The 12,326-nt window shown below is 41.1% G+C and overlaps 1 protein-coding gene across 1 annotated transcript in view; it reads right to left on the reverse strand.

The window, feature by feature from the left end:
- The window catches only part of CRYBG1 (crystallin beta-gamma domain containing 1), a 44,854-nt gene extending 32,971 nt beyond the window's left edge, over positions 1-11,883 (reverse strand). Inside the window, exons 1-5 of the mRNA XM_051613092.1 lie at positions 11,012-11,883; positions 3,794-5,252; positions 3,533-3,709; positions 432-479; positions 216-334 (exon numbers count right to left, since the gene is read on the reverse strand). Of these exons, the coding sequence (XP_051469052.1) occupies positions 216-334; positions 432-479; positions 3,533-3,709; positions 3,794-5,252; positions 11,012-11,763 (2,555 nt within the window). The 5' untranslated portion in view covers positions 11,764-11,883. The remainder of the gene's footprint in view (positions 1-215; positions 335-431; positions 480-3,532; positions 3,710-3,793; positions 5,253-11,011) is intronic.
- Between the last annotated feature and the right edge of the window lie 443 nt (positions 11,884-12,326).

Genomic DNA, 12,326 nt, shown 5'->3' on the forward strand with positions numbered 1-12,326 from the left:
AAATGCTTCATCAACCCAGGTGGCAACACTCACTCAATCTGTCAACAAAATATATTTTCCAGCCCAGAAGCTCCTATTGAAGAGGTAAAATGCCATATTTCTTACTCAGAGGTGTCTATGTTACATTGCCATTTACCAGGCTGTCTTACTGTTGGTTCTGTTCCAAAAAGATTCCTTGACAGACCAATGATAAAGAGTAAAAATTAATCTCTTACCATCCTCTGATGACTTTAACTAAAATTGTTGGTGACAGAACCCAAGAAGTGCAATCTGGAACATCATGGAAAACTTCAATACCATTTTTTGGATAGTCTGATTCACAGTATATCACCAGCTGTGTAAAAAAACCCAAAACACCAAGAACATATAATTCTATCTTGCTATGATTTACATAGAGAGAGGAACAGTAAAGACAATAAAATTGATCTTACCTTGCCAGGTCTGGGATTGATTTTACTTTGTCCATTTCTTGAAAGTGCCTAAGAGACAGTGGGTGAAGAAAAGTCACAAAAAAACCCCAACAAAACAAAAACCAGCCCCACACTCAAGCCAATAACGTATTACAAAAGGAGGTTAAAATATTTAAAAAGAGCAAGTGAAACAAAAATTAGTCTGAATAATAAAAAGCTGGTAACACTTCAACTAGACCTACTTACTGCTTCAATTCCTTCTTCCTCCTGAAGAGCAATATCTTGCCACAAAGACAAATTTACACACTTTCAACATTTATTTTTTAAACTCATGATGTCACCAAAGCCAACTAACCTCAGCCTTGAAATGCTTTTAAAATCCTTCTGATCAGCTTCCTATATATTCCAGGAGTTTCACACCAAAAAACTATTTAAAAAATTGGCATTAACAAAGTACATGGTCTACAATGATGAAGATACTAATGAAAGTTTCAATGTTTGGTGACCATAAATATGAAATAAGTTTGAAGGGATATATGGAAAGACTGAGAAGGCATGTTGGCATATACATGTATGAACTTCTTCAAAAACTGTGAGACACTGTCCAGTTAAGTGACAGACTAAAAATTCCAAGCACAAATAAAACACACTGAGGTATCTAAATCTATCTAAAGTAACATTGAAGTAAATGGTAAGTTATGAGAAAGAAAATATGGGAAAGTTGTGGTTGCATCATGTCATCTTAAAAGAAATCAAGAAAGCATCACAGTTATGTGGCTTCCTAGCAAGGACAGAATTTTTTTCACTTCTGGGAGAGGGTCCCAGCTCTTCTAGGAACTATTCATACAAACAAAGAAACAAACAGATCCTGCCCCTAAACAGTTTGCAGCCTAAGATAACCAGCAACACGTGCAAGGAATCAATGAGAACTTATTAGTCAGCATGCAGGGCAGGCAATTGACTCAGGATCCTAACCACCATCAGATTTTTGTAGGCATCATCAAGATATACTGAAGCACAACTGTTTTTTCAGTCTGTGTTTCAATTCCAGTTAGAACTTGCTCTGTGTTTGAACCAATGCCAAAGTCATTGTTTTGGGCTGCCCTTACTCTTCTCCTTCCCACTACACAGTAGCCACTGCAGCATCATTTTCTGAGTCAGTGGAAGACACACAGTAGGTGCACATCATACAAACATTCTTGGTTCCTGTCTGACTTCAGGAAGACAATTCAGAGTCACCAACAGTGTTGCAGAAGTCCTGGAACTCTAGGGAGCCTAACGGGCTTCTCTCAGGAGCAATCTTATGTGTGTACCTACCCCCTTGCCCTGTCAGGCCTCCACACTCCACTGAAAAATTTAAACTCACTCCTGAACAAAACCTTAAATAGCAAAAAAGAATCAGTACTAGTCATTTAGCTTTAAAATCAGGTTTTGAAATTCAAGCAGGACCATCCTTTTCAATTGGCAGCATAATTCTACACCACTGCAAATAATGCCCCTAATTTTCATCTCTGCACTAAAGAAAAAACATCTAATGAGAGAAAAATCTACATCCTCAAAACGGCAAGATAGCATGGGTGATTTCCTTCTGCAAGGTGAAAAAACTAGTTATTTCTACTACTACCCCACCCCTTTTAGTAGAATTGCAACAGCAGGTAACAATTAGCTTTGGAAAAGGATTTCTCAACTTCTGTGCTGCTTCAATTTCACAGGTCACATTAATGTCTCCATTAAACTTTGGAGAATTTTTTTCCCACGGTTCTTAGATCTCCTGATCATAGCTTTCCTCTCAGGTAACAGTAAGGGCCCACATCAACAGAAAAAACAAATACTACAGGACATGAGTTCATCACTTTGAAAACAGAAATTACAATGTCCTCCCACGTTAGGGCAAAGCTGCCTCAAAGAGCCAACATAGGTCTACTTTCACTTGTGATGAACAGATCGTAAAATCATAGAATGGTTTGGGTTGGAAGGGACCTTCAAGACCATCCAGTTCCAACCCCCTGCATGGGCAGGGACACCTCCCACCAGCCCAGGCTGCTCCAAGCCCCATCCAACCTGCCCTTCAACACTGCCAGGGATGGGGCAGCCACAGCTTCCCTGGGCAACCTGGGCCAGGGTCTCACCACCCTCACACTCCAGAATTTCCTCTTCATGTCTCACCTCAATTTCCCCTCCTCCAGTTTTCATCCATTCCCCCTTGTCCTCTCCCTCCCTGCCCTTGTCCCAAGCTCCTCCACAGCTTTCCTGGAGCCCCTTCAGGCACTGGAAGGTGCTCTAAGGTCTCCCTGGAGCCTTCTCTTCTCCAGGCTGAACACCCCAACTCTCCCAGCCTGTCTCCAGAGCAGAGCTGCTCCAGCCCTGGGATCATCTTTGTGGCCTCCTCTGGACTCTCTCCAGGAGCTCCATGTCCCTCTTATGTTAAGGGCTCCAAAACTCGACACAGTACTTTAGGTGGGGTCTCACAAGAACCAAGTAATGGGGGACAATCTTCTCCCTTGACCTGCTGGCCACGCTGCTTTTGATGCAGACCAGATGCTCATAATCAGACAAAGGGACAGCCCTTCCCTGTAGCACCACTTTCAACAACCATTGGTTTCCAGTTCTTAGAAAATATATCTTTAAAATAGTTTAGCAACTGCATGGGAAGAGTGTGAAAAAAACCAAAGGATTAAAAAAAAGTCTGCCCTGTTACTCATTTAACAGAGAAATGGCTGAATGTTTTGCTGAAAGAGGACAGAGATTACTGTCAGCAGAAGAAGCAGCAACAAGTTTTCTAAGTTCACAGAAAGCATTCCATTCATTTACTGTAAAAAACAAAGTTAGCATTTGTTTCACCATCTTACAAAAGCATGTCTAAAGATATTAAAACATACACTTTCAATTCGTATTTGTCCAGTCTCAAAATAAGGGCACCATGAACAAAAAGAATCATGTTAATACATGTCATCTCATTTTCAAGTGCAGCCAACATCAGATGAAACTGGTACCATACCTACATTCAACAGTATGTGTTTGTCATCTAAGTATGTCCCTAAGAGGGGTAATAAAACAAAACCTTGTGTCTAGAAAGTAAAAAGCTGGCTAAGTTTCTAGGCAGAACTTAACACAATACTTACATCCACATCTAATAAACCAGTGGAGACATTTGATTCATATCTGCTCGGCCCTAACCAGCTGGAAAAACCTTTCTCAGGGTTCCCATAGTTGGGCACTTGCAAATTTAGTTCTTTTTTTGCACCATCTGCTTGCATGTACTTCTCCACAAAACTTGGAAACTTCATATCTGAAAGAGACTGAATCACAAAATCAAAATTAAGAGTCATTCAGCAGGTAGACAAAATTTCACACGCTTGCATTTCATGAATGATCTTTATTACCTCAGATTTTTGAGGCACGCCAAATGGCCCAGGAACATCCTGTGGTATAGGAAGCATCCCCGAGGAGTCAGTTGTAAAAGCTGTGGTGTTACTGACTGAGGTGACAGAAGGATTAAAGAACTTTTCTTTAGATGTAGTAGAAGACAGCAAGCTTGAGAAGAGGGAGCTTTTTTCAAGCCGGGATCTCTTTACTTCACCATCTGTCCCATCAATGTTCTCTTTTCCATTGATTTCCTGAGGAAAGGCAGGTTCTTCTCTATTACATGATTGCAGGGCTTTGAAGATGATGCTTTGCTCAGTGGATGCACGTTTTGGCCTGACTCTGGCTATTGTTTCCAGGCTTTGTATCTTCATTTGTTGGGCTGGTAACAGATCTTGTGTTTTTTCCCTCCTCAGTCCCAAACCAAATGTAAATACACTAGGATCAAATACTTTCTCTAAGTTGTCTTCATGAATGGGAGGCATCGCAAAGTGGGGTGCTGGGGATTTGGGAAGCTTTGACCTCTTCTTTTTCTGGGGTAAACAAACCGAGCTCTCCAAGTTTTTTATTGTCTCAGAAAACTTCTTCATGTCAGATGGAGAATCAAACACGCTGTCGTCTTCAGCAGACCCGTTACAGGTTCTGCCTGGGCTCTTTTGTGGGTGGTACTCTGATATCAAGGTATTACCTTGATTGCTGTCATCACACTGCAGTGCTGCAAAGCTCAAATCTCTCAGCTTTACCTTATCTCCATTTTCCATCTTCTTAAATTCTGATCTAGAAATCTGAGGGGATGGTAGAGGATATTTATCATCATTGCAAGGAGATACAACCTCCGTGTCTGGCAGCATCTTTTCTTCATTTCTGTGGAATTCCGAGCTTGTGTTATTTCTTTGGTAGGAGGCATCCTGAGCATTTTCACTTTTACTGGGTGAGTGCAAAGACAGTTTAAAAGGTGGACTTTCTTTTTTAGCTGTGGCTAATTCTGGATCGGGTTGCTTCAAGGAGACACTACCAGCATCGGTTTTGCTGCTTTGGTTGAAGAGGGATATTGCAGCTTTGACTTTAAGTTCTGTTGTCTTCCCAATATCCTCACAAAAGGCAGAGCCTTCTTCATTTCTGCCTTTTAATTCTGCAATGCTTTCTTTCTCTGGCATGCCATTCTCAAATAACTTCTGACGACTGCTTTGCTTATTTAATGTTTTATCAGGCTGTTGTTCACTTTCCTTGGGTTGTTTTCCAAACTTCAGCTTTGCTCTGCCAACAAATGTGCTTGGTACAGTACTGTTTTTTGAAGCAGGGATGTCAGCAGGTCTCTGGCTCTGGTTAGCACATTTATTTTCAAACAAAGAAATTTTGTTGGCAATGTTGCTGTTAGTTTTATTAGCTGGTTTTTCGAGAGTATCCTGCTCACTTTCTAAACTGTTTTGATTCGTAGATGCTTTAAAATTCAGCTCTACACTCTTCGGTTTGGCTGGACTACAGGAGGCAAAGTGATACAAAGTTACATCTCTAATTAATCTTGAAAGGGCTTGTAACAATTTCAAAACAACATCAGGTAGCATGATAATGAAATTTTCCACAGTCATATTCAGTTTAAATTTCTGTACCATAAAAGGAATTAACTTAAAAAAGAAGTAACGATATGAACAACAATAAAAATACTAGACACAAAATAAGGAGCATACATTTCAAATATGCACATTGTTCTTTAGTGCTCAGCAAAACAAAAACCAGAGCAGCCTACAGCATCTGCAATTGAGGCAGAGAACTACTTATGACTGACAGATGTGAACATTTAATAGTGAACAGGCAGAATAAATCATACACATGCAATTCCCTACAGAGTTTAGGAAACAAACCCCAATTAATTAAGGTGATAATGAGTTGGTTAACATTTGAATACACCTCTCCAGCAAGTTTTGAAGACATCTGCTCAGATTCTTTGCTGCTCTTGCACTGCAGAAATAACCTGAAATGGAGTGGAAGATAATAATACCCTCTTCTGGTATGGTCAGATCTGGTGGGAAAGGTAACTGCCTCCAGTCCCTGCATCACCACTTGGCAGGGCAAACAGCACCTGTGAAGACTCTCCTGTTTCCTCCAGCTAGGTCAGCCAGCACTTCACATTGTGTAAACTAACTCTGCTGATTTTCTAAGAATGAATTAGGAAACACTTATAGAAACTTCTCCACCAGAGCGGACAGAGATGCACAGTACTCGTGTCCTATGGCAGAAGGCTGGTGACATGCAGCTGAGGGTTTTAAGCCTCCTTCCTCTGAATATCTACATCCAGGAAAAACTAGTTGTCTATGTCACTTGCTACTGCAGGGACAGCACAGACAGCTGTGAAGATGCAGGGCATGTGACTTCAAAATGTATCGGTCAGATACAAGGAGTGTCTAGGAGTCCACAATCACCTCCCAGGCAGACTTTTCTCCAAAGAGAAGTCTGGAGACACTCAGTGGTGGGAGAACAGGCACAAACAGCACTGCATGAAAACTGACAGTGGTGCGAAAGAAACTAGCTTGCAGCAACCATCTCGAGGGCCTCAAGTGTTCTATGAATCAATGGATGATTCTGGTATGTATGTGCTTTCTTCTTTTTAACCTATGCAAACTGCGTCCACTGAGCTCTCACACAGATCTTTAGCCCAAGAAAGAACCACAAGGTACAATCGAGTTAAGATGAACAAGTCAAAACCAAGATAAATCCTTTCTCCTCCTCCTCAAGAAATTGATCCCAAGTAAGAAAGTAAGCCCTACTAAAGCATGACTCTCCATTGTAGAAGCATCTTTTCTTGGCAAAAGCATGAGGAATACACTTACTGAAACATCAGAAGGAAACCAAAATCACCTGCCTAAGAATCCAGGCAGAAAGCAACTGTTAAAAATCACCAGGACTTTTTGGAGAAGGCTTCCTGACAGCACTGACTGTAAACACCAGCCTGCTCACATTGGTTCACAACTGGAAGGTTTTTATGAAGGGCACGTGAGGAATAAAAAAAGGAAACAGTAAACCTAAAAATAACTGCTCATACTTCAGATAGGTGTTAATAAAACGGACTTGGAAAACTGAAGTCTAGAAAAAGGAAAGAATCATTCCTGAAAGAGGAAAGGCAGGGAGGGAACAACTACACAGCATACAATTTAATATATTTAGACACTACTTTTCATTTGCAGTATAACTATTTTTCCTAAATTTTTCAAAGCTGATTTATTCTATGATTTTTCTTTTTGGAAAATGAGTGTTAAGCTGCAAAGGATCTCCAAAGGTCAGCTAGTCCAACTAGCAACAAGGACAGCTTCAAAGTTACACCAAGTTGCTGAAGGCTTTGTCTGAGCAAGTGCTGAGTATCTCCAAGGGTTGAGATTTCACAGTCTTGCTGAGGAAGCATTGCAGCAGGTCAGCCACTCTGTCAATTATTTTTGCCTTATATACCACTGAAATGTCACTGTTGCAACTTGTAAACATGGCCATTGTCCCTTCACTGCACACTTCAGTGACAAATCTGGCTCTGTTTTCTCTATAACAGCTCCATAGGTAGTGAGAGATTGAGGTCTACCCATATCCTTCTCTTGTCTCAATTGAACATATAAAGCTGCTTCAGCTCCTCATCATACATGGTATGCTCCAGTGCCATCATCTTCTTAATGGCTCACACTGGACTCATTCAAGTTTGTGAACATCTGTCCTGTATCAGAAGAAGAGGGATGGATGAGGAGGGAGGGTACAACTCAATATAATGCCCCAGGTGCAGCCTCATGAGCACCTTGGACCTGCTGGCTGTGATCGTGCAATTAAAGCCCAGTAGCTACATTGGCAGCTACTTTAGCTTTCACCTGCTACAAGGATGCACTACTGACACATGCTGAATTTCCTGTTCACCAGAACACTTCATGTCCTCCTCTGGTCAGAAGAAGGTACTTATCCTTTCCTTCTACCTGTATTTCCAAGAGGTATCACCAACGGCCTCATTACCTTAACAGTGTCACCTCCATGTCATCCTTTTGTCATCCTGTCACTTACACTACTACATGCATTTCAACATAACATCTGTCTTTCCCTGTATGCCTTGACACAAACAAGTGTAATGGGTAACACTGATAGTTATCAGCCACACCTCAAACCTGTTTTAAACAAGCAGCTAACACCTCAAAGGTACAGTTTCAAGCTTTGCAAACTTACACACACACACAAAAAATCTATTTCAGCACTTTTGAGTTTCACATTCTGCAGCTTCTGCACAGCAGCTGCAAAACAGCTGAGACTGAAGAACAAAAGAAGGCTCAGCCCTGGAGCCACTACAGCTGGCCTCCTCTAACTCATCTTCTCATAACACCGTTTTTCACAGAGATACTGATTTTAAATACAGCCAGAAGATGTACTTTGTTGGAATAACTGAGTTTCTCAGCTAGTTGAAAAGGAGATGTTGGTTGAGTATTCTTTAAGCCTTTCCTCTAGTATGGAGGGAAAGCACTGAAAGACGGATGCTCTTAACAGTGCAAACATTTTCTTACAAACAGCCCAGTGTGGCTGATCTCTACTGCTGATCTGCAATGCGAGGAACAAGCAAGCACAAGAGAAATACTGATGATGGCCTTCTCTTCAGCTACACCCTGCAGCTAACCTGTGGAAGCAAGCAGCTAAACCTCTCCCAATATCATCATAAATGGAAGGCGAGTCACCTAGTTGAAGCAGACTGGCCAAACAACCATGTCAAGGATGCAGCTGATGCCAAAAAAAAAACAACAAACTGTTGCCAAAACCATCAGATTGAGATGAGCAAAGAAAAGTGGCATGTTAATAGGGCAGAGTAATTCAACAAGTGGGAATAAATGCAAAGACAACTCCAAAACCAAGCCTGAACATTAAATATGACAACTGAAGCCAAGATTTCCGCTAAGCATATCAAAGTAACTACTGCCTGAGGTTTTATTTGCTTACTAAGATGCACCATCAGCCTTAGTTTAGTCTCAAACCTGATAGGTTTCCCTTTCAAAAACTAGATGCAGAAAGCACCCTGTGACTTCCAAGCTGCCCAATACATAAACATAAGAGAAGACAGAAAATCTTATCATTACTTGCAGGGAACCAGCAAAACGACTTCTTTTAAAATTGTTTCCACAGAAACTTGATTCCCAGAATTGGCACAATGTCATTAGTAAGAGACATGCTTTTTAAAGTGAAAACTACTTTGATTATACAAAATCCATCTTACAGGAGGCAAATAAGTCTGTGAGTAAATGAGTATTTTTCAGCCTGAAAGGGATTCAGGGGAAGAATCTAATAATAATTTTTTAACCTTTGAAAATGGACAGGTTAGCTGTTCTCTAGTTCAAAGCATTGAGAACAAAAACTTTGTACCTCCTTCTAGTAATGGCACCGACACACTTTTCCATTCCTGTTTTACAGCAGCTTAATCCACATCCAGGTTTATAGTTCACGTGTTCTGATGAACAACTACAGATTATACCAGGTAATCTGACCATATCAGTTTGCCCAGCTAAAGAACCTGTGTGGTACAGTGCAATGACACCTATCAGATGCATCAGGAACCTTGCGCGCAACACAGCACTCCCCACCCAGGGCTAAAGTTCTTATAGCAGCAGATAAGGCTATGACAGAGCGCCACACACCCCACAAAATCAGGTGAAATAGAATAGGCTGTTTATTTATTAAAAGTAAATCTGCCAGAAAGGATACTTGGCTATTAATTTATGAGTGCAGCAGAAGATCATGCAATAGCACAGCAAGCCAGGGAGATAACCAGAAAAACGAACTTCATAAGCTTCATAAAAATGCTTCATAAGCATTTTTAACGTCCTCATCACTAAACAGTGGCACAAAGAGAAAAATGTGACAGCTACCCTTGCTTTCAAGTTGTGAAGATACAAACTCCAGCATGTAAGATTTGTGATCTCTGCTGCCTAATGGCCAAGTATTGCCACGTGCAAATACCACAATCAAGCGCTGAATTCAGTTACAAATGAACAAATCAGATGTACAGTGTTACAAGTTGTGCAAAGGAGATGTTGTTCCTAATGCTCCTATGTCTCTCAGATGTGGGAAGGGTAAATGGGAGCAGATGTCTTTCCTGAGTCATTCTGTGGATGCCCCCTCCCTGGAAGTGTTCAAAGCCAGGCTGGATGGGGCTCTGAGCAACCTGGTCTAGCGGGAGGTGTCCCTGCCCATGCAGGGGGTTGGAACTACATGGTCTTGAAGGTCCCTCCCAACCGTTCTGTGACTCTATGATTCTATGATACTGTTAAACCTTCATGTCCCTCCAACACAATAGAACAAGAATTCTGAATGCCCATGGACCTCAGGTAGGACCTATAGGATTCAACATCTTCTGACGGGACCAATAAATGAATGTACCAGAACAAGGAAAGCCACAGCCATGATCATCAGACAACAGAAATGACAAATGCGATAAAGCCATTCACTGGAGGAGAGACTAGAAACCAGGAAATCAATCACTGTACTCACACTGGTGATTAAAGTGAAAGTTATAACCACTTCCTTATCATTCTAAGGAAAGCACTGATAACCTCTGTTTGACAGATGACAGTTTCTTTTGAGGGTAAAAGCAAATCCTGCAAACTCATAATTGCATAATTCTGCAAATGCTTGATGTTATCCACACATATAAAAATTTATGTGATTCATCCTGCACATACTTCAAAAACAATGATACTTATTCAGATTTCTGGAATGCTACTTATCCTATCATTTCAAGGATCAAGTTCTACATTGCACCCTGTGTTTTTTCATGAAGTAAGAGCAGAACTACTGCTGTTTCAAAGAATAACTTGAAGACATTCCTTATTCAAGGATTTTCACATACACAGTCTTAAACCACATCCTCACTTGGTTACAGGCAGCAAAAGCACATGAAGGTCAATAACAGCAACAACAAAGCTCTGACAATGAGGGCAGAGCAGATTTTATGGATGTTAAATTATTCCATACAATGGAATTGACATGCAAAGAAATTCCCTATCCATTAAAAAAAAACCAAAAAACTGTTAAAAATAATTATTTTTCTAACAGATGTAAAATGCAGTGCTTATTAAGTGGTAATTAGCTATGATGATTTTTTTTTTTAAGTGAAGTTCTTAATTGAAAATAATATAAATAACTGGCTCATAGCTTGTGTTCCTATAGAATCCTCAACACAGATACAGGCAAAATTACAGCTACAGAGATAAGGTAAACTAGTTTATGTTACTTACAGGCTAATCTTTGTTGTGATTGTTCTGGAAGCATCCAAACTCCTCAGCTTCAAGCTGTCTAAATCAGAATTTGTCTGTCTCTCAGCTGATACACTGGGGTCTCCATTTTTAATCCCATCAGTATGCAAGGAAGCTCTTCCATCTGAACCATTAGCATGCTTTACAGCCTTGGTCTCATTTCTACCTTCAGCAAACACCAAGGCAGTGTCTTCTGTCTTATCAGCCAAAGAAACTTTGGGAGACTCCAAGCTGTCTTCCCCAAAAGCCACAGGTATAGCTCCCTTTTCCACCAAAGTTCTTTTTGTCACTGGGTTACTCTCTGGTGATGCTAAAGGTTGCCTTTTTGAGGAGAAATCTTTCACCTGACCCTTCAAACCAGTAGGGGAAATGGGGACAGCATCTGACTGATTCTTTTTATATGATCGTCTCCTTGCAGGAGCTGTGCCCGAGTTCTGCTGCTTGCCTTTGTCAGCTTCAGTTTTAGATGCCCCTTTGTGAGCAGATCCAGCTTTTAGATCCTGATTACTACCGGAGGAAGAGGAATTCCTCTCAGGAGTCTGTTGAGGAGACTTGGCTTTTCTTTCTGAGTTTATTATTTTGTCTGGAAACACCTCAGAGGAGACATCATCCTCAAAAACAGATTCTTCTCGTGCTGTAGCCTCAGTGTGGTTCCTCTCTCCATTTGGAATGTCACTAGATGACTGAGATTTCCTCCTTTTTCCTGATCTTTTATTAGCAGATTTTTTATCCATTGTGTCCAAATCAGTACAATTTTCTTCTGATGTAACAGTCACAGGGTCATTAAGAAGCTCTTCTGTTTTTCTTAGGTAGATATCAACTGTTACCACTCTAGCAGAATGTGTGTGTTCACTCCCTGCAGATTCCAACTCGTACAGCAAATCCTTTGGTTTTGCATGCCCAGGCACCTCAGACACCCACGTGTTCACAAGCTGCTTGTGGCTTAAGATACTCTTCTCTAAGTCTTCACTGGACAAACTTCTCAAGCTTTTTATGAAATCTGGGGTCGTGGAATTATTTATTGCTGCAGTGGGCTCTTTCTCCAGTTCCAGGCTACTCACATTCAGGCTACTCTCGAAGACAGAGTTTTTAATGGTTTCACTGCTGCCGCTCCAATCCGCTGACCACTCGCTGTCAGAGGAGACTCCCCTGCTACTCCATTCTGAAATGGTATCACGATACCGTGGCCCTGCTTCCCCACTGAAGCTGTATTCCTGTGACTCAGAAACAGCACTCGCGTTTCTCCCTTGCTTCTGCACCGGTGGAGGAGCTTCGTGTCCTTCCTTGAGGTGCCTAC

Source organism: Apus apus, chromosome 3, assembly GCF_020740795.1.
Source record: "Apus apus isolate bApuApu2 chromosome 3, bApuApu2.pri.cur, whole genome shotgun sequence".
Classification (NCBI taxonomy): Eukaryota; Metazoa; Chordata; class Aves; order Apodiformes; family Apodidae; genus Apus; species Apus apus.